Source organism: Heloderma suspectum, chromosome 6 (genome assembly GCF_057233095.1).
Source record: "Heloderma suspectum isolate Gila_16-S chromosome 6, 16-S_ref, whole genome shotgun sequence".
Taxonomy (NCBI): domain Eukaryota; kingdom Metazoa; phylum Chordata; class Lepidosauria; order Squamata; family Helodermatidae; genus Heloderma; species Heloderma suspectum.
The window spans coordinates 21,976,281-21,998,862 of NC_139463.1; the positions used below are offsets into that span (position 1 = coordinate 21,976,281).

Here is a 22,582-nt window from a genome sequence, read left to right on the forward strand (position 1 = left end):
TGAAGAAGTAGCAAGGAGAACTCCAGTTTTAAACTAGAGCAGGTAGGAGGGAAAGGGGGATGATGGAAGCAGTGGAGGAACAGGGAAGGAAATGCAAAAGCTTCATATACTCCAGGTGCTGCAGAATATTTCAAGAGACAGGTAGGATTTCAAGATTCTGATTTCACCATCCTGCCTTTCCCCATTGAACTCAACCCAACAGGCCTTCACTGAATTCACTGCATGCAATAGCCAGCTTATGGCAGAAACCACAATAGCCACACAGTCCCAGTTGGGCTCTTAGGTCAACACAACCGTTGGGTCCCACTCTAAAGGTTCCATCAGTGCCCACTTGGTAGAGATAATCTCAGGAGTTGGATTCACAAACATGAAATCTTCAAATGCCATTTTCTTCTGTGTTTCAAAATATGAGCTTAAACTATATGAGACTAGTCTTTGTTCCTCTCTCTTTTTTTCATCCCAGCAACTATGCCTAAAAAATGCAAACTCCCTCCAAGATATGGAAGGTGCAAAGAATCATTTCAAAACTTTTACTATGATTTCAAGAGGAGGATGTGTAAGACATTCATTTACAGCGGCTGTGGAGGGAATAGGAATAACTTTGCAAATCTCATGGACTGCTTTTTTGAGTGTGAAAGATTTGGTAAGGGCAAAGACCTTTCTTTAAAAAACACACACACACCCCACCAACAACAATAACCCAAAGCCTTTTAGAGTGCAATCCTATTGGGATAGTCACCTGCTTCCAAACCCGGAGGTGGTTGACTATCCAGTGCGGGGTGGGTGGAGTGCGGAGGGAATCCTCTCCTCTGCACTCCAGCTGCCCTGCATTTGCGGCTAGACAGTTGATTTCGGCTGTCTAGCCAGAGTGTGTCAGAGTGGGGGTGCGGGGGAGGCCGGATGGCACATAGGAAGCATTATAACGACACTTTTGCCATCCCCTCACCGTGCCCAGGAACACCCTCTTTTCAGCCACTCTACACTGCCCTTCTGAGCATGGAGCTGGGGACAACCAATGCCGCCTACAAGGTGGCGGGGGAGAGGGAGGGAGGACGGATTTCTGGGAATCAGCCTTGGAGCCCTGGCTCCCAGGTTGGTTCCCAGAAACCGGAAAATCCTATGGCTGTCTAGGCACTGTCTAGCAGCCATAGGATTGTGCCCTTAAATTGTTAAATTTTAAAAGTTAAAATCTGTTTAAAAGATTTCCTTTAGTTGCTTGGGAGCCTTTGTTTTACTGATTTTATTGTCCGTGATGGGAATTCTAATACTGCATCATTCAATACACTGTTCATATTTGTATATTCATGTTGTTATTATAAACCACACTTTGTTATAGGGTGGCATATAAATATCAATAAACAAACAAACAAGGTCTGTCCTGACAACGAAAAGAACCTATACTTTTAACATTATTCATATGCTGGTGATGTTTCAGTTGCACTAACCCAGGGCTTCTTCACATGGGGCTTTTATCCTGCAATTGAGATGGGTTACTCACGGAAGTTTGTGGGTCCTTTACATGAAGTCGTCAGCCTCCAGGGCCTCTGCTGTGTCTTCTGACCTTGATCCTGTTTGTTTTTTTTAAAAAAAGATTGGCAATAATGAGCCATTGAAATACAGCCCGTAGAGTTTCTCCGTGAAAAGAGGAAGTTGTGCAATAACAGGAGCTATACCACACCATCATCTAGTGGCTGTATAATAGAACTTGCAGATAAAGGGGGGGGGGAAGGGAAGCATATAAAAAAGGCCAATCTTAATCCTGCAGAGAATCTAGAAGCAGAAGCCCTGGAAAAATTGCAGGATAAAAAGCATCTGTGTGGAGAAGCCCCCAGTATCTTATTCTTACTGTTAATGTTAACATTATTGTTCTGTTTGGTTTCAACTCTCATAAACTGCCTTGTGCAGGCAATATGCCCTGAAAGGTAGGTTAGAATAAATTCAAACAAATAAGCAAACAAACAAACAAAAGAAGGGGGTGAATCTTTGCAGGGTGACAGCCTTCCTGCTAGAGAGAGGCTTTTAAAAAGATCAAAGGAGACATGGTTTCTAGTGCTAGAGAGAGGAGAGTTCATAACCTTAAAAAAGAATCCACCCCAAAGAAGAAAAAGATCTACAAAGTGGCCAAATATTTCTATGGAGAGTGTCAGGAAGATGTTGGAGGACAGAATGATGTGTATTATGTGGCCTGTGCACCTCCTATGCTAGCCTGCTTCCCTCAAGTTTGGTACAGGATGCTGCCCCATGGTCAGTGTGGAAGTAAAATTCAGCTGCCAGTCCAGTCCAATTCTGGACATGGAATGAGAAGGTGGCACCATCTTGACCTCCACCTCAGGCAGCAAAATGACTTGGGCTGGCACTGGGCCCACAACACTTATCCAAGCCTATTCCGTCCATATTCCACAATCATGATGGATATTCTAGCTGGACATTTTCAGCATGTACCTTCATAAAACTGATGCTTGAGTTCCTGGACCAAAATGAAGTTGTGTCACAGGTGTCATTTCACAATGATGTTTTACTTGCAACATTCCCATTTCAAACCATTACAGCTTTTTCTTTATGCTGCTTTCATTACGACTTGTGTAATGACGAAGTTCAACTTCTAGATAAGTTCCAGCCCAGCCCAGCCCAATATAGACCATATGATGTCAGGTGGGTGTGGCCAGGCCCTTGACATCACAGGGCATGGCCACACCCCTGACATTGGTGGACATGGCCACATCTACCTGATGTTATTTGCTCTCTGTCTGAAGTACCAGGTGGATCCTCTATGTGGTACTTTGGCCAGGGAAAAGGCTTCGCTGACACAGGTTTCCCAGTCAGGGAAGCCCCATGTGCAGCAAAGCCATTGTGGATGAGGTGCCAGGTGGCCTATTCCCCAGTGGAGGAGTGAAGGGAACTGGACCAACATGGCTTTGCTCCACTCAGGCTGTCCCTGGCCAGAATCTAGGGGAGGGGAGGGCAACCTCCATCCCACGCTGGGGCCCCATCCCTCCCAAAATCCTGCCTTCTAAAGCTGAGCGGCACAAAGGGGAATCCTTTGGTCCATGGGGGAGAAAACTGTCCCCTGGACCAAAAGTGGTTGCTCTCCCCTGATCTACTGTGTCTCCCTCTCTGGTAATATCATCTTTGCAGCGTGGATGGAGGAATCGCCCCCAAATAACAAAGGCCTTTTATTTGGTTTCATCAAGTTAATTCTGTCATAAAAGTGTCATAAATTGTTTCAATTGCTTCTGAATGTGTTTTGATTGTTCTCTTTTTTTATTATATTTTATCTTGGCATGATTCCTTTTAGTTGTGCTTATTGTATGCCACCCTGTTATCCATAAGGATAAAGGGCAGTTTAAAAATACTTTTTAATAAATAATAAATGAATAAACAATAAATTCATAAGTTTGTTGTTTTCATAGGTGACAGCAGAACTGATACACGAACTTGACTTTTAACAAAGAAGACTGTTAAGCATCATTGTGGGCTTGATTAATGTATTCCATCTTGGATATTAAGTATGCTGAGGTATCAATTTCATTGAAAATGCCTCCATGGGACAATTTGGGTTGAGTATTTATATTCAGTCAATGTCATCATTAGTGCAAGCAACTTTTCAAATACATTTTATGAGGTCATTGTGATTAAGTTCCCTATTCACATAGAATATAGGGAAGGAAAGATAGGGATAAAGCATAAGACTCCATAGGTGTGAATTCGGTCATTAATTTTGTTCATACAGAAGGTTCTGGAAGCTTTCTAGACTGACCTCCACACCTCACATCCTGGATAAACAGAAGGTTCCAGGGCAGTTAAAAGCCCTACTTTTCTCATCTGTACAAGCCCTTTTCAGGTCTTTTCTCCTCTTATGATTACTATGAACTTTGGTTCAGCATTTATCAGTACCATATCACAGAGCCTGATATTTTTGTTGTTGTTGTGCTGTTATCATGCCAATTCATTTTAAGGCTCTGATATGAAATGGCATAATATTTATTCAAGAACAGATGGTAACTTGGACTATGAGCAGTTCCTGGGTAAGTGCCTGACAAATGGTTTCGGCTTTCCAAATGCCCTTTTCCATTTTCCTATGGAACATTCTACAAAGGGGAACTCCCAACACATAGGCACCATGCTGTACAGTAACATCATTCCCCTTGTCTTTTCCACAGTACTCCTCGCATCCTGGGAAAATGTGGTGGGTAATATACAGTGGTACCAAGGTAAGAGCTCCATTGTAATTTGCATGGTGTACCCATGGGTGGGGTGGGGTGGGGGACACAATTAGTGCTGGGGTGGATGCCTATAAGTAGGAGAGCTAATCTGGTCATGTTTGTGCTGAAAATTAAGCAACAGGTAGAATAATCGGGGGGCCGTGGTGGCTTAGTGGTTAAGATGCTGAACTGCAGACTGGAAGGTTGGCAGGACAGCTGTTCGAGACCCGAGTGCTGCGTGACGGAGTGAGCTCCCGTCGTCAGTCCCAGCTCCTGCCAACCTAGCAGTTCGAAAGCAAGGAATTGCAAGTAGATAAATAGGCACCGCCCCGGCGGGAAAGGTAACAGCGTTCCGTGCACCTCGGTGTTCAGTCATGCCGGCCACATGACCACGGAAGCGTCTTCGGACAGCGCTGGCTCTTCGGCTTAGAAACGGGGATGAGCACCGCACCCTAGAGTCGGACACGACTGGTTGGGGACACCTTTACCTTTACCTTTTTTTAGAATAATCGGAGGCGTTAAGATGGTGAATTTGGATTCCCTAGGCCGGCCACTTGGGTCTGTGGGTAGTATCCAATGGCGCTCCTACACAGAGTAGACCCACTGAAGTGAATGGGCCTAGTTTACATACTACAATTGGATACCACCCTATGGGTTCCATTGGAGACCCCCTTGCTTCAGACAGAATGGCTTCACCCCAGAATCATTGGGTTCAGGGCTGGGAACCTGGTAGAGCCTCCTTCAAAACCAGAAGCATAGTGGCCTGCAGACTGTGCATTGCTTCTGACTGAGGGCCAAATCAGGCTCACCCTCAGGGTCGTGGTGAGGTCGCAAGGCAGTTCTCACTTTAAGCCAGCCTTCTCCAACCTGGTGCCCTCCAGGTGTTTTGGAATGCAACTCCCAGCATTTCTGACCATTTTCCATGCTGGTTGGGGTCAATGTTCAAATAATCTGGAGGGCATCAGGTTGGGGAAGGCCGCTTTAGACCATGCCCAGCACAGTTGGAGTCATCCTGGCAGAACTCCTTATTTTTGTTAAATTAAATGAAGTTGTGGCCCTAGTTAACCCAATGATGGATGTCTCACCTCTTTATTTAGGATGTGGGCAAAATACTCTGCTGTACCTCAGGAACACTCCGCCAAGTGCTTCCCTTCCTTCATTTGTTTTGTCTGCATGCCTTGCATACTTGGCTCCCAGCCCTCCCAACTTGGGACTGGCTTCCTTCCTCTGGTGTTACAAAGACACAGTCTGAGGCAGTGGAAGAATATAGAGTCCACCCCCCTGTCCCCCTGTCCTTCCACTGGTTTGGCTGAGCTGAGGGAGATGAGTGGGCAAGCAGGGCCATTCCCTCAGCCCTGCTGAAAGGCCTCCCTCAGGAAGCTTCCTCCACCCTCAAATGTCATGAGCAGCAGCCATTCCGGCAGGCTGAGCTGAAGGAGACAAGAGGGAAAGCAGGACCATTCCACCAACAGTGCTGAAATAATAATAATTTCCCCTTCTTTCCTCCCTAGTTTTTCCTTGTGTGTTGTGTCTTTTTTAGTTTGTGTCTTTTAGAAGCCTGTGGGCAGGGACTGTCTTGTTCAGCTGATTATATGTAAACTGTTCTGGGAGGCTTTTTGGCTGAGGAGTGGCATAAGATACTTAATACTGATGATAATGATAATATTCCTTGCTCACCTACTGTAGCAAGCAGGATTCCAGTTTTATATTACAGAACGCGAGAGTGAAAGATGGGTGAAGTATCACGGTGGGAAACTGGTGGCCTCCCAGATGTTTTGGACTACAACTCACATCAGTCCTAGCTAGCATAGCCAATGGTGAGAGACAGGGCTGACCCAAGACACTTCGCTGCCTGAGGCAAAGGACAAAATCCCACTCTCTCCTACATACTACATGAGGTGGTTATGAACACAGGAACATAAGAAGTTGCACTATACCGAGTCAGACCATGGGCCCATCTAGACCAGTACTGTTGACACTGACTGGCAGTGGCTCTCCAGAGTTTCAGGCTGGTCTTTTTCCAGCCCTACCAGGAGATGCCAGGGATTGAACCCAGGACCTTCTGCATGCAAAGCCTGTGCTCTGCCACTGAGCCATGACTGAGCTAAATCTTTCAGCGTGGCAATGGGACAGCATCTTTCACTGCAGCTGAGTCGGCAGGCTAACCTATGGACACGAGGCAGACTGTGTGACACACAGAGCTCTGTATGCGCCCCATCCCTCAGCATCTGGTGCCTGAGGTGGCCACCTCATTCTGCCTAATGATAGGGCTCGCCCTGCTGAGGGATGATGGGAAATTATAGGCCAAAACATCAAGAGGGCCACAAGTTGCAAAACCTCTGATGAAGATGAATGGGGCAAAACACAAGAACATAAGAAGCTGCCTTATACCGAGTCAGACCGTGAGTCCATCTAGACCAGCATTGTTGACACTGACAGGCAGTGGCTCTCCAGAATTTCAGGCAGGTCTTCTTCCAGTCCTACTAGGAGATGCCAGGGATTCTGCATGCAAAACACGTGGCACCTTTCTTTTCTTTGGCTGCCACAGAATGTTTCAAGGGCCAAGCAGAATTTCAGGGGCATTATCTCATGATCATTTCTCCCCTATGCCTAATGATTTCCAGTCAGCCACACTGCACAAAACCCTCATAGGTTTCCACTAACTTTAGTCTGGTGATATAGAATCATAGAATAGTAGGGTTGGGAGGGGCCTATAAGACCATCAAGTCCAACCCCCTGCTCAACGCAGGAATCTAAGTCAAAGCATCCCTGACAAGTGGCTGTCCAGCTTCATCTTGAATGCCTCCAGTGTGGGAGAGCCCACCACCTCCCTAGGGAATTGGTTCCATTGTCGTATTGCTCTAATACTCAGGATTTTTCCTGATGTTCAGCTGGAATCTGGCTTCCTGTCACTTGAGCCTATTGTTCTGTGTCCTCACTCTGGGATGATTGAGAAGAGATCCTGGCCTTCCTCTCTGTGACAACCTTTACTTGAAGAGCGCTATCAAATCTCCCCTCACTCTTCTCTTCTCAAGGCTACACATGCCCAGTTCTTTCAGTCTCTCCTCATAGGGCTTTGTTTCCAGTCCCCTGATCATCTTCGTTGCCCTCCTCTGAACCCTCTCCAGTTTGTCTGCATACTTCTTAAAGTGTGGTGCCCAGAACTGTATATGATAAATTCACTCTGGCCAAACAAAAAAACAAAAAATGACAGCAAGACAATGCCAACAACATGCACAGCACTTTCAAATACCATTAACGTCTGTGTTTCAGAAGAAGAGATTATGTATGTACCTGTGTTGTCTTCTCTCTCTCTCCCAGAAACACCTAAGAAATGCAAGCTTCGTCCAAGGAAAGGATGGTGCAAAAATTATGTTACCCACTATTATTATGATCCCAGGAACAAAAGGTGTCGGCCATTCATTTATGGTGGCTGTGGAGGCAATACCAACAATTTTCGGTCTTTCCAAAATTGTGCTCGAGAGTGTGAACCATTTGGTAAGGACAAAGAATTTTTTATGTGTTTTTTCCCACCCCCTGACAACTGGAAGACCCTGCACTTTTCTCTTAATATTATTCCTCCACTAGTGGTGTTCCAGCTCCAGTCATGCAATATTTTGTCCATTAATAGTAGGGGGCGTACCTTTGCTGCTGAGGAGTTAGGCATCCTGTTGTGACTGGGCGTTTCTGTGGCTTTAAAGCAGGGGAGGTCAATCTTTTTGGCCCATGGGCACATTTGGCAATTTGAGAAACTGTCCCGGACACCACCACAAAATGGCTGCCATGGAAGGCATGGTGAAGGACAAGTAACCTGCCCAAAGACTGAGTACATGGCAGAGGTGGAGTCTAAGCCCCAACACAATAAACAACTCCTTTGAACCCACAGTTTTCAGCATAACAGAAACCTATTTCACAGCAATCTCAGCTGCCAAGAAAATGTGCCCAAGGTTAGAAAATGTGTTAGCTAACCAAACAAACAAAAACAAGTGGGAATGGTAGGGCACCTTAGCAGGTGCCCAGAACGGTGCATTGGAGTCTGTGGGCACCACGTTGCCTATCCCCTAGCTTTAAAAGATGTCAGAAGAGATGTGGCTTTGGAGGCCAGAGTAGGAAAACTGCACAGCCTTCAAAGAAAGAAAAGAAAAAGATCCACGAAATGGCAGGGCACTGCTGCAGGAGTGGTAATTTTCTGGCGTTTATTATTCTCCATCAGGTTCTGTGGAAGTGGCTTTTGCCCCTCCCAGTCCCCAGCAATCTTTGGAGAGATTGCTGTTTCTTCACTGCTGTTAGTGGCATGAAATCAGTGGTCTTAAAACGGGTGTGCTGTGGGTTGGGAGCCAATAGCAGTGCTGGAACAGCATTTCCACACCCACAGCCCTCTACAGTCCAGCTGTGGGGGAAAGTGGGTGGCTTCCCTATGGCTCTGCAGGCTACTCCAGGGGTAGCCAAGGTCCACGGGTTGTGCAGGCCTGATCTAAAATATATCAGACTAGATGCCAGATAAGCCCTCTGGAGAACATTCCAGAGTTGGGGAAGGCATCACTGTGTCTGATCGCCTCTCTCTTAATCTTTGATGGCCTCTGGAGAAGGGTAGATCTTACTGTGCTGGCAGACCCCTTTTGAAGGAGGGCGGTCCCAAGCCAGGTGCCAATAAGTCCTAAGCCGACATCAGATAACACTTATTCAAGAACAAGATCGTAACTTGGACTATAAGCAGCTCCATAGTGTCTGGTGGCAAATAGTTTTGTCTGCCTAAATTCCAGTGGACGCTGGAGGCTTCGATATCAGTTGGGCATTAAATCCGCTCCGGGTTTCAGTAAGAACTCGTCAGAACTCTAAAGGATTGCTCCTTTAGAATTCTGACTGGTTCTGAGTGAAACCCAGAGCGGATTCACCACCCCACGGATAATGGAGCCACCAGCCTCCACTGCTAAATGCCTTTCTCCCTTTGCTTATGGAACACTACTTAGCACAGCATCCAACAGCTACCATGCCATAAAGTAACACTGCTCTCCTTGTCCTTGTCATAGGAAAACCCGACAACCCAGAAAGCCCTTACTTGTATCCAGGTAAATGCTTCATTGCAGCTCCCTTCTGACCCTCATCTGCCTGCCATTCCTGCTGCCTATCTTCAGCAATGCAGTCTCTCTCTGCCTTTTTCTCTGTTTCTTCACTTCATGGTAGTTTCCACCTGGCTACCAGGTGGAACATGGGGTTTGTTTCCTTCCAAACCCAGTGAGATATGTCCATATTGATCTAGTCAACTGGGCCGGAGGAGACACACAGCTTAGCGCCATCTCCTGGACTCGCTGTGCTCAGCTGTGCCAAGGAGTTTGAGGGATTCTCCTGGGCTTGTCTGATGTGGAGATTGGTGTTTCTCCCCTCAACCATCCATATGAACTGATTCAGAGGGAACTTGGGGCAGGGTTGAATGGCTGGTCACAACAACCCTTGAGAATAATATCAATCAGACCAGACAAACAAGGTGGGTGCCTCACCAGCTCTGTTGTTTACATGGCCTTGCCCTCCTCCTGCAAGTCATATCTTAGTTTTGAGAGCTTCCAAACTCAGCCACTGGGTTTGACATCACTTAGAGGAGAATAGCATCAGAGCTACACAAGGCTGTTAATCCACTGCATCTAGTTTCAGTTTTGTTGAAGACTTGAGATCCAAGCACTACATGAAGAGTGTTTCCTTTCCTGCTTTTCTGATACATAACCTCTAGATGGCACTGTGCTATACTGGAATAGCACAAGTACACAAGTGGAAAAAGTGTTTTCTTTGGTTTTCACAAATAATACTGCATTTTCCATGATCTAAAACACACACACACACACCTCATGGGAACTGCTGTTAAAAAACAGAAGCAAAACTGGATAGTCACAACATCATCTAAAGAACCCATAAATAACCATGAGTAGGGAATGATGAGCCTACAATGAATTTTCTCATATAGAAAAGCTCTCAGCTGCACAATGGAAGAGGTGGAGAAGTATGTCAATTGTGCTGGATGTATCTGCTTGTGTCATTCAGTTCCAACACTGAGCCAGATGCTTGCCTTTTCACCTTTTTGCCTGCTAGGGTGGCCAGGTATCCTTTTTTTTACAGAGGGTAGTCCTCTGTTTGAAGGGCGAGAGGTGTACTGCCTTCTGTTTGAAAGGTTGTCCTGTTCAATTGCAGTTTAAAGATAAAGAACCACAAGAACTGTTGCCCTTCCACAGTGAGCACCTGGGCAACCAAACAGGCAGGCACACTAGTCACCTGATCGCAGTCTTCTGTACTGTGGTGCGAGGTTGTGTATTTCTATTTAAATTATAATTATTTCTACATTTGCACACCACTAATGGTTCTCTTCGTCCCAGGCACCATTCCACGTTTTACAATAGCTTCCATATTCTTGACAAGTTAGAACAATAAACAAAATGCAGTTTGCCAACCATGATTAAAAGAAAAAAAATACTCTCAGCATGTGCGTTTTCACATTTTAAACTCACTTAAATCATAGCATCATCATGAGTACAGGACAGAATAGTTTGCTTCTGCTGACCTGATGTGCCCCTCTCTGGGTAGTCATTTGGGGGGACTCTGAGCTGCAGCACTCTAGACTTTGGCTCCAAGGTCAAGCCCTGGTTGAGTGAAAGGGGTATGAATGGGCCAGAAACGGACAGGGTGGGAAGTGCAGTAGCTATAGACTCTACCACTGCCTCCAAATGTACATGCCAAGGAGTGGACAGGCAAGAATTCAAGGTTTTGATTTCTCAAGCTTGCCTCTCCTTATGTAAACCAGGCTGTACCACTCCAATAGGGGCGTTGGTAATTCTTCTGCAGTGGTATGCCAAAATCCATCATAAGGAATCATAGACATCACAGCAGAACCTAGCCTCAACTCATCTTTTTGGTCTGTGATTTTTAGCCATCGGTCAAAATGACCATCGGATCCCAGTCTAGAGGTTCCATCATTATCCACTGGGACGAGATAATTTCAGAAGCTGGAATCACAAACATCACAAGCACAAGACTCAATCGATATACAAATGGTACTTATATTGCATTCACAAACACCTAATTGTAAAACATGTATAAAGAGAAGAATGGTATTGCACTCGTATCGTACTCATAACCATATAAGTGTTAAATGTGTACAAATATGTGTAATGGAACATGGGTAAAAGGCTGCCTGTTTCAACTCTAGGTCTTTACCAAATTCATTTGAGGATAGTTTCTACTTCCTTGGGGGAGAGACATTTTCTTGTCTTTTTACTGCATGTTTTCCATGTTTGTACATGTTTAACATTTGTATGGTTGTGAGTGCAGTACAAGTACCATTTGTATGTCATGTTAATACACATTTTATAATTATGTGTGTGCAACGTTAGTACCATTCGTTTTTGTTTTTGTTTATTTGAATTCTTTCTAGGCTGCCTTTCAGGGTAGAAGCCCTCCCAAGGCTGTTGTTCACAACATTAAAATTCATATAATGTTTTAAAACCCTGACATAATAAGGCAGCAGGGGGGGCAGGGGAGAGCCATCAGGGCTAGTAGCCATTGATAGCTTTCTCCTCCAGGGATTTGTCTAACCCCCTTTTAAAGCCATCCAAATTGGTGGCTATCATTACATCTTCTGGTAGTGAATTCCACAGTTTAACTATGCACTGTGTGAAGTACTTACTTTTCTCTGTCCTGAAACTCCCACCGATCAGCTTCATGGGATGACCCTGGCATCTAGTTTGAGAGAGGGAGAAAAATGTCTCCCTGTCCAATTTCTCCACACCATGCATAATTTTGTACACGTCTATCATGTCTCCCCTTACTCTCTCCCCCCGCACCACCCCAAGTTGACCAATCCCAGCTATCAGTAGTGTAGTGGCAAATTCAGAAGTGCAGGGTCCCTTCATGACAGTCACAACCACGCTCCCACACCCCCTTCTAAGATGATACAACTTTGTACTATTATACTATACAAATCAGCTTTCAGTCATTTTGGAGTCCTGTTGAGTGATGAATGCAGGATGAGGGCATGTATTTTTGAGATTCAGCAAGAAGATAGCTTCCAGAACTTCCAATTGATCACCCACAGTGCTAGAAACACATCTTGCTATATTCTCCCTACAGCAGCAGTCTGGATTGTTGATCACTGTTTCGGTTTCTTTCAACATTCTGTGGCCTCTGCGACCACTGACTTCATAGTTGTTGTTTTTTTCATGAGTCCAGGATCCATCGTTGGATCATCTCTTATGGTGTTTTAGTTGGATCCAGACTTAGTCATGCTTAGAGGAGACTCACTAAAATCAGAGGACCTTAAGATATTCATAAGTCGTGACTAAATTTTCCCATTGATTTGAGTCTCCTCTAAGCAAGACTAAGTCTGGATCCAACCCTTTATGTGGCCTTCTGAGCAATGTCTCAAACGTGGGGAAATACACAAAAGCGCTCCTCTGGACCCACGCTCTCTTGTTCGATAAACAACAGCTACTGCCATTGCTAACGATGATATCCTCAAAGCCACACAGCAAGGGCCAGCTCAAGGCCATGATGGGTCCCAGAGTAGCTGTTCCCAGTGAGCCTCCTACTCTGCCCCCAGTACTGAACTCACACAACACACACACACACACACACACACACACGGAGAGAATCAACAATGTACAATAATAACGCAAAAACATTTTTCACTACATACTTTAGTGGAAATCACCTTCCATGCTTTCCTGGAAGCAAAAGACTTATATCTCTTCCATGGTAGAAAACTCAAATACAAACACAAGCTTCTCCTTTTACAAAATACAGTGCACAGATACAGAACACATAAACACACATTGATGCTCTCTCTCTCTCTCTCTCTCTCTCACACACACACACACACACACACGCTCAAGAAAGAGACATAAAGTGACTCATTGCCTCACAGCCAAACAGGCTGTTTTGTTATTATAAAGAAATCAAAGAGGCCTGTCAGGAATCGAGTGTTTATACCCCATTAACTTCAAGGGGCCTGCTGCACCTGCCTTTTTTTCTTTTTAATGTAACCGCCTCAAGAGCATGTACCGCACAGTGGCACAACACAAACTCCACCTTCCCTAGTTTCCTTCCCACTAAGCACCCAGGGAAAAGCAGAAGGAAAAACACAGAAAGGCTGCAGGAGCTTTCTTAGACCTAGCCTCCTCCTCCTGCTGCTCTTCCTCTCTTCCCTGTCCCCCTTTCTTCCTCCCCCTGGTTGGAGCTTTTGTTTTTCTGAGGGATGGAGGGGAGAGAAAGGCAGGATCAAGAGGAGGGGAAGGAAGGGAACAGAGGAAAGGGACTGTACAAGGTCAGGCCTACTCGCCATGCAGACAGCCAAGACGAAGGAGGGAATCATACCACACAAGCCCCCCACTGCCTTTCACCTTCCCACAGTGACTACGGCTCCCTCGCCTCATAGCCTTCCGCTAACCTGGCGCCCGGACTGCGGTGGCTTAGTGGTTAAGACGCTGAACTGCAGACCGGAAGGTCGGCAGGTCAGCAGTTCGAGACCCGAGTGCCACGTGATGTAGTGAGCTCCCGTCTTCAGTCCCAGCTCCTGCCAACCTAGCAGTTCGAAAGCAAGAAATTGCAAGTAGATAAATAGGCACCGCCCCGGCGGGAAAGGTAACAGCGTTCCGTGCACCTCGGTGTTCAGTCATGCCGGCCACATGACCACGGAAGCGTCTTCGGACAGCGCTGGCTCTTCGGCTTAGAAACGGGGATGAGCACCGCACCCTAGAGTTGGACACGACTGGTTGGGGACACCTTTTTACCTTTTAACCTGGCGCCCATGGCCACAGGGAGCTGCTCTGGCTGTCAGCGCCAGCAGCAGCAGCAGCGCCCGCTCACGACAGCATCTCAGGCTCTTCCAGCCGCCTGCCCCACAGCGGTAGGCTGGGAGTGGGAGAGATCTGGCTGACACCTGGCTCCTGGGTGATGTGTCCTGGGTTTTTGTCCCAGTGAGACCCACCACCACTGCACCCCTGCTAGCTATCATAACCTTCCTTTATAGGGGAGTTGCTCCAGCCCCTTGATCATTTTAATTGTCCTTTTCTGTTCTTTTTTCAGTTCTACAGTATCTTTTTTTTAGGTGCAGTGACCAGAACTGTACAGAGTATTCTAAATGTGGTTGCACCGTAGATTTATATAAAGGCAGTATGATAGTAATTGGATATGATTACTAAAAACCTACAGCATAATTGTAGCTACAGAGCAGAACAGTCTAGTAAAACAGAATCAGAGGAAGGCCAGAGTAAACGGGTACATTTTCAGGGCCTACGTAAAAGCAAACATGGGGCCTGACAGATGCCTGAAGGCAACCGATTCCAGAGATGTGTGGCCACTGTGGAAACAGCCCTCACTCATGTACTTGGCCACCTAACCTTCCTCAAAGGTGGACAAGTGAGAAGGGCCTTTGTATATTAATTGGGCCTTGTGTTTGTGATTTTTGTGTAGAGACCCCCAGTATGTGTTGTTTCATCTTTGGATTCACAAACATGACAGTTTCAAATGCTGACTGTTATCTTCTGTGTTTCAGAAAATGAGATTTTATATATGAATCTTGTCTCCCCCCCCCCCCCCAAGAATCAATGCTGGACACATGCGAACAATCGCGAGATGTGGGACCTTGCAAAGAATCTTTCCCTCGCTTTTATTATGACGTCCGTAACAAAACTTGTAAAGCATTCAATTTTGGTGGATGTAATGGCAATAGTAATAACTTCATGACTGTAGAAGAGTGCATTCGGGAGTGTGTCAGACCTGGTAAGGGCAAATAACTTTTAAGAACTTTTCCAGAGAATCCAAAGAACTTGCATTTTTCTCTTAACATTATTTATGAAACAGTTCTGTTCCAACTGCAGTCATTTTTACTTAATGGAAGAGAGGAGGAGCTTTGGTGCTGAGGATAGCACAGATGTGTAGGACTACAACTTCCACCACCCCTAGCTAACATCATTGCTGGGGAAGATGGGATTTGTAGCCAAACACATCTGGGAGACACCAGGTTGGGGAAGACTAGGGTAGCATTTGTGCTGAGGATGGAGGCAGAAGGACCTGTACTTTGTATGATATATATCTCAACAGGAAATGTTGTGGAAACGTAGAGAGGGGAAAAGTGCAGACCCTTAATTCCCCCCCCCCCAATGATAAGATATTGCTGGAGGGACACTATATTTCTGATACAAAGGATGTTTTCCCCATTGGGGTACATGAGCACTGTTCCACTTGAATAGTAGTATACTGAAGGAAACTTCAGCCTCTGAGAAATGAGCATTGATAATAAATAAAGGCAACATCTAAAAATAATTTAAAAAATGGCATGGATATGTGGCATGGTGTGACACTTGTTGGTACTGTATTACCCCAGTGGGGTCTGGAACATAAATACAATGGCACACATCACTCTCAATGGATATGCTAGCTTGGAATTTCAAGAACAGCACTGAACTGACCTGGTTCCACCCCCTCCAAAAAGCCTCTAGTAGTCACCAATGTTCAGGCACCGCAGATAAGAACATAAGAAAGGCCCTGCTGGAAAATGCCAAAGGCACATCTGTTCCACCACTCTGTTTCATACAGTGGCCAACCGATTGCCTCTGGGAAGCCCACAAGAAGAACATGAGGGCAAAAACCCTGTCCCTCTGTTGATCCCTAGCAACTGGTATTCAGAAACATGCTGCCTTTGATCCTGGTGGTAGCTTATAGCGATCATGACTAGCAGCCATGGATAGCCTCCTCCTCCATGAATTTGTCTAATCCGCTTTTAAAGCCATCCAAGATGGCAGCTATTGCCATATCTTGTGGTAGAGAATTCCACAGATATCTATGTACTGTGTGAAGAAGTACTTCATTTTGTCTGTCCTGGATCCCCCACAACTCAGCTTCATTGGATGAAGCTTCGAATAATATGAGGGATGGAGAGAAATGTCCCACTTTTGCAGTGGAGGCTGGTGGCTCCGACCATAGGCTCAGCACCTTAGATAGCTCCTTGAAAGTTCTGACTGGTTCTGACTGAAACCCAAAGCAGATTCACCACCCCACAGACATTGGAGCCACCAGCCTCCACTTTGCCCCATCTTCAAGTCCATGATCCCTATGTGATGGATTCTCACTTCTTTCCTCAGGTTAGCCTTGAGACCTACCATGAAGACCTGGGCTTGTAACATTTTCAGGCCCATTCACATCTTGGGTCCCATGCAACAAAGGCACCAGGTGAAACCACAATATCTTTCATCCTGTTATGTGCCAGTCTTTGAGAACATTTCTTGCATGCTCTCCAATAAACCCAACATTTTTTCTGTATCTTGTGGGTCCTGTTTCTTGAGCATTATCCTAGATGTCCTTATTCTCTAAAGGCCATGTCCTCTTGTGTCGATGTGTAGGGAGAAGGAATGAAGAATGAGGAGCCTTTCTAAGCAGGGCTGAAACTTCCTATCAAAAAGTGGCAGAAGCTTCATCCCAGTAAATGGGAGTCAGAGCAATCATCCCGTCCAGACGCACACAAAAGTATTCAGATGAATTATATGGGAAGAGCTGCTATGAAGGGATCTGATCTGTACAAAATATGAAAAAATGGCACAATATGCTTGGGCTTCCTTGTGTGTTGTCAGCTAGCCTCTGAGTAATGACAGTCACCAAAACCAGTTGGGGAACGTCTGGCCCATGGGCTGAATTCAGCTTGCCAGGCCTCCCCACCCAGCCTGCAGAGGCCTCCAGTGAAACTTCTCCCTCCTCCCAAAGCCACACCCTCTCAGAGAAGAGGGGACAGGGCAGGAGAATGGCTTCTGCCTGAGCCATGGCCTCAGGGAACACTCCTCAGGGCCATGGCTCAGTTGGTTTTGCTCCCCCTTCTGCTTTCCCTGTTTGGGAAAGGTGAAGAGGGAGTAAAGCCAACTCTGGACTGAGCTGGCACCTCGTGGAGTTGCTCTTCAAAGCACTGGGTCAAGATAACACCTTCCCTGATTCAGGAAGATGAGGAATGAACAAAGCCAGCTCTGGAAGGAGCCAGTGTCTTGAGGAAACACTGCTCAAGGCACAGGCTCAGGGCTTATTTCCCCCCTTGCCTCTCCCAATTGGAGAAGGTGATGGGGGAACAAAGCCAGCTCCTGACTCCACTTGCACTCTGAGGCTTCACTTGTCCCCTTGCCTTCCCTGTTTGGGGAGCATGAGGGCTAGGTGAAGCTGACTCCTGAATGACTCTCGAGGAAAGATTCCTGGAGGTGCTGTCTCAGGGCATCATTCCCCTGCAGCCTTCCTGTTCAGGAAAGATGAAGGATAAATAAAACCAGCTCCCAACTGAGTCATCTGCTAGACAAATGCTCCTCAACCTGGTGGCTCAGTCAGAGCAGGATTGTGCTCTCTCCATTCCTCGCCTGACCAACTGAGGATTGGAGGCTGCCTGATTTTCATCCCCATTGTGCTTTAACCTCCACACTGAGTGCAGCTGATGGGAATGAAAATGGCCCTTTAGTTGATCTCCTAGGATGAACTGAGGAGGGGGGTTGTCTGGGAAGGGTGTGTGTGAGTGTGTGTGAAAGAGAGAGAGAGAGAAGGGAGAGTAAGAGGCATGCCAGCAATGGCACAACCCATTTTGAATGGTGGCTCTGCCTACTGCTGGTGGAGATAAGAGCTGCTGATTGGAGATAAAAGCTTTTTACTGTCAGGAGCAGGGCAAGGACCAGATAAGAGGATGGCAGCCCAGATGGGGAACCCCCCCCCATGGGTTGTATTTGGCCCATTGGTCAGTAGATTCCCCATATCAGGTCTACAGAGACACCCAATAGAAGAATGGAAATGGTCTTCAGCACTGCCCTTTGGCTAATGTTCCAGAATGATTGACTGCAGTTCCCATTCCCCAACCAGTAGTAGGTCACTAATCTATCCTCTCTGCACTTGGTAGCATCATACATTATTTGCTATCTACAACTGGCTGCATGACCTGAGAATGCAAAAGAAAGAAGGAATCTGGTACTGGCAAAGGTCCATGGCTATTCTGATGAAACCGTGCCCATTCTTGATCACTGTGAGGCATTGCTGCACCATGAGCAAAGTACAACTCTTTCCCATGTCTCAGTTACCTAAGGTAACCTCTTTCTCCCACAAATCCATAAAAACAGCCAGTTCCCACCATTCTGTCTCTTCGCACACTATCCCAACATTCTGCCATTCTTGCAGACTCTAGCACAGCCTTCCCCAATGTGGTGCCCTCCAGATGTTTTGGACTACAACTCCCAGAATTTCTGATAATTAACCATGCTGGTGGGGCTGATGGGAGTTGAAGTCCAAAATATTTGGAGGGCACCAGGTTGGGGAAGACTGCTCTAATATGACTAAAAACTGGAACACAGTGCTATGCAGTCAAAGGATGCAGGCTGTGCAGATAGAGGTGAGCAACTCCCAGTGACTCCCATTGAGTTATACGGGACAACAAACTCAACTTGGGACTCGGGATGCTGGACAATTCCACCACGGACTCAATTGAGGCAGGATTCCAAAGAATCCAACCTCTGGAGTCCACGGTGGAGCAGCTGCACTTACCTCTGGGTCCGGAGGAGTTCATGCAGGGCGGCTCTCTTGGCACCCTATAGGACGCGATATGCGAATGGTGGCTGCCTATAGCTTATCGCAGGAAAGTTACAGTCATACATGGAATACTGTATGCCATTTGAGGCTGTAAAGCACTGACTTTGATCTAAATGCAGGTGTAAACAGCTGCAATTTAGGTCAAAGTTAGTGCTTTATGGCCGCAAATGGTGTACAACATGCCATTTACGGCTGTATTTTTCCCGCAATAGGCTAATAGACATAGACATAGAATCATAGGGTTGGAAGGGGCCTAAAAGACCATAGAGTCCAACCCCCTGCTCAATGCATGGCAGCTGCCATTAACGTATCACAGCTTATAGGGAGCCAGAGAGCCGCTCCGCCAACTCCGGTGGATGTGGCTGGGCTCCAGAAGATTCCACAGGGCCCTGAGTGGCCTGAATTGCCCCTCCACAGGCCCCCGGCCCGGACAGTGTGGGGTTCGTACATCCCTACTTTTGGGACACAGTTGAGAGAGGGAAATATCTGCTCTCACTCCAGACACAGTGATTGCTGAGGAAGGAGGCAGGGCTGTTACAGAGCATGAAAGTAACGTGTATTGTTGATAAGAATTCATTGCATTTCATAGGGGTGCTATTCCTAATCATGTGTGCATGCTAATTGTAAGTGATTAGTGATAGATGTGTTTAGTTCTCTGTGTGTTGTGAGATAACTGTGAGTACTAGAATGAATTCCTGGAAATAAGAGAAAGTGTCCTTGGAAATGGAGCAAGCTTGCCACAAGTAGAGTAGTGAAGTACTGGAAGCAGAAAGCTGCTTAGCTTAGCAGGGATATCTTCATCTACATTGGTGTTACTGGGGTCAACGGCAAATCTGGCTACATTGAGAGAAATAGGAATAGTGGTATGAGGAGGTCTAACTCTCAGGAAGAGGTCATCAGCATAAAGAGTTATAAACAGCAAGGGGTTGACCTGATTGCCCAGAGAGATCCTGGGAGAATGAGAAGGCTACCAAACAAGATTACCTAAGCTCTGCAAACCATGTTTGCCAGATAGGTAACCATAACATCTTAATGATGACTGCTTTGTTGGTCAAGAACAAAACTTTAATTTTACTAAGAAATATGCTAGCCATGATTTCTGTTATGCTTCTCATCATCCTAATTGTGTTACATGTAGTAATGTGTTTTGCTTGTTTCATCATTACAAAGTTTTGTTATTCTCGAATACTGTTTGAGCAATAAATATATATTTTGTGGTAATACTTTGTGTTACATAAGAACGCAAGAAGAGCCCTGCTGGATCAGACCAAGGGTCCATCTAGTCCGGCATTCTGTTCACACAGTGGCCAACCAGCTGTTGACCAGGAACCCAAAAGCGGGACATGAGCGCAACAGCACCTTCCCACCATGTTCCCAGCAACTGGTGTATATAGGCTCACTGCCTCTGGTACTGGAGGTAGCACATCAAAACTAGTAGCCATTGATAGCCTTTTCCTCCAGGAATTTGTCTAATTCCCTTTTAAAGCCATCCAAATTGGTGGCTATCATCACTACATCTTGTGGTAGCGAATTCCATAGTTTAACTATCCACTGTTGTTTGGCTTGAGAGGAATTTCAGGGACCACAAGCCATATCAATTAATTCTTGAAGCCAAAACACTTAGCTGGGATTCATACTTCTGTTTCTGAGTGGGGCCTATCCATATAGCCACAGTTTTCTCTCTTGGTCAAGTGAGTCACAGAGACACTTGTTCAAAGAAGAGAAACGAGCTAGTCGGATGGGTCTCCTGTCCCAGTGCCATACATGAAAAATATAAGTCCTGACTCTACTTCTTATTCTGCCCATGACAATGGCCTCAAAAATGGATGAAAGAGATGGTGACGGATGGATGGATGGATGGATGGATGGAAGAACTCCCTACATTGCTTATCAGGTGTCCTCACCTGTGCTCCTAAAACTAGTTCAAGATAGTTTGTCTACATGAAAAACCAAATAACGTATTCTCTAGTTCTTACTACTACTCATTCTTCCTCATCAGTTTAACAACTCTAAGTGTTATCATCTTATTTCCTACTATTCCAATAATGAAATCATTTATCATTTTTTTCCAGGCTTCCCTTCTATATACCATTCCTTCCTTAAATGTGATACATGTTTCAAGATTTTCAACAGCATCCATATAATCTCCCATTTGGAAATTTCCCAAATCACTGTTTTCAGGAAGGAAGCCCAGCTGTGCTGCTGTCCCTGTGCTTTAATCAGTTAAGTTTGTGAAGCAGACAGGTTGTGCTCTGTTCCCAACAAATCTCTTCTAGTAAAAAAGAGCATCTCTACACCAGCCTAAAATCCTGCATTTAAAACAGGGCTCTCTGCTTCCATTTTAAATGCAGGATCACAACTGACTCCCTTTACAGGTGCTTCCTTTCCCCCCTCCCCTTTCCCCCTTCTCCTCCCCCTTATCTGAGTCTTCTATATGTTTCATTGATCTCACTCCTCTGATTGCAGCTTTTTCTGTTTTCACAGAGGGAACTCAAGCGGAACACAAGCGGCGTAATTGATTGTTCATTATCTCTGATCTATTTAAAAATGGAATAAAGGTCATTTAGTGCAGGAGATGCCCTGGAGGTTCACGGTGTCATCTAAAGGGCCTGCAAGCTTCCATGAGTGAGCAATCTCAATAGCAGAATAGAAGTTCCATGTGAAGGAGCCCGAAGTCTCTGGATGTTTAAATGGTTTCAGTTTCCCATTTCCCATTTATCTGAACTGAAGGAAACACTTTGTATCACAATGGAACTTTTTTTGGTGTTAACAGAGTACGGGAGAGTTGTGTTGCTTTTGTTACAGCAACTTATATACAGATTGACCAGGTAGTAAACAAGCAGGCATATCAGCAGGCAAGGACCCAAGGCAGTGAGATGGGTAAACCATTCCAGCACCATCTGACTAGCTTGTTTCTGAACTGGTGTGTCTGTGACTCACCTGACCAAGACAGAAAAATGTGGCTGTATGGACAGATGCCACCCAGCAACAGATATATAAATCCCAGCTGAACGTTCTGAGCTTCAAGAATTAATTTATGGGTAGTGGTTCCTGAAACATCCCTCAAGCCAGATAACACAAAGTGGTGCCACAATAACAACATCAATCAATCAATCAATCAATATATCCACATATCCATATATCCAATATATGGATATATATCCAATATTTTGGATATATATCCATATATCCATATCCATCCATCTCTATCTCTATCTCTATCTCTATCTCTATCTCTATCTCTATCTCTATATCAAACAGTCTTAGAGAATAAGAAAACTTTGCAACGAGGAGACAAGCAAGACACATCACCATATACAACACAGTTGGGATGATTAGAAGGATAATAGAAATAGTTGTTCTATTTCATATTAAAATTAAAGTTTAACTTACTCTTCATTGAGATCTTCCGGTTACCTATCTGGCTGGCATGGTTGGCAGAACTTAGGAAATCAGGTTTGGGTAGGCTTCTTGTTCTCCCAGCATCTCTGCTCAATCAGGTTAAAATCTTAGTATTTATTTAGAACATTGTACTTAACATTAGTTCAGGTCTTTATCCTAAACAAACATCTATGCAGCTTGACTCAAACAGGAGCTTCAGACTCAGTCATAGCTCCTGCATCTAATGGTAGAAGTGCTTTCCCACGACATAGACAGGCTTTCAGCTAACTGCTGGAGCACCCGTGCAAAGGTCCCTCTCCTCCTAAGTGAGCTAACCAACCCACCTGAGACAAGCTCCCTTGCCTCGGTTCCAAGAACATGTTCTTGCACTTGGAACTAGTACATAGCACGTACAGAAC

General features: G+C 45.6%; 1 protein-coding gene across 1 annotated transcript; it reads left to right on the plus strand.

Annotated features, from left to right (window-relative positions):
- LOC146340527 (BPTI/Kunitz domain-containing protein-like) lies at positions 1 to 16,501 on the plus strand. Its single transcript, XM_084808142.1, has 6 exons — positions 1 to 141; positions 4,161 to 4,211; positions 7,524 to 7,700; positions 9,233 to 9,271; positions 14,784 to 14,963; positions 16,325 to 16,501. The coding sequence occupies exons 1-6, from the start codon at positions 60 to 62 to the stop codon at positions 16,327 to 16,329; spliced, it is 534 nt and encodes a 177-aa protein (XP_084664268.1). The 5' UTR covers positions 1 to 59; the 3' UTR covers positions 16,330 to 16,501.
- The last annotated feature ends 6,081 nt before the right edge of the window (positions 16,502 to 22,582 follow it).

Bases quoted from the DNA above. Each gene is read 5' to 3' on its own strand.
- LOC146340527 (XM_084808142.1), top strand. From the start codon at position 60: ATGATGGAAGCAGTGGAGGAACAGGGAAGGAAATGCAAAAGCTTCATA. The intron at 4,212-7,523 runs GTAAGAGCTCCA...TCTCTCTCCCAG, and splicing joins TAATATACAGTGGTACCAAG to AAACACCTAAGAAATGCAAG. The intron at 7,701-9,232 runs GTAAGGACAAAG...TCCTTGTCATAG, and splicing joins TCGAGAGTGTGAACCATTTG to GAAAACCCGACAACCCAGAA.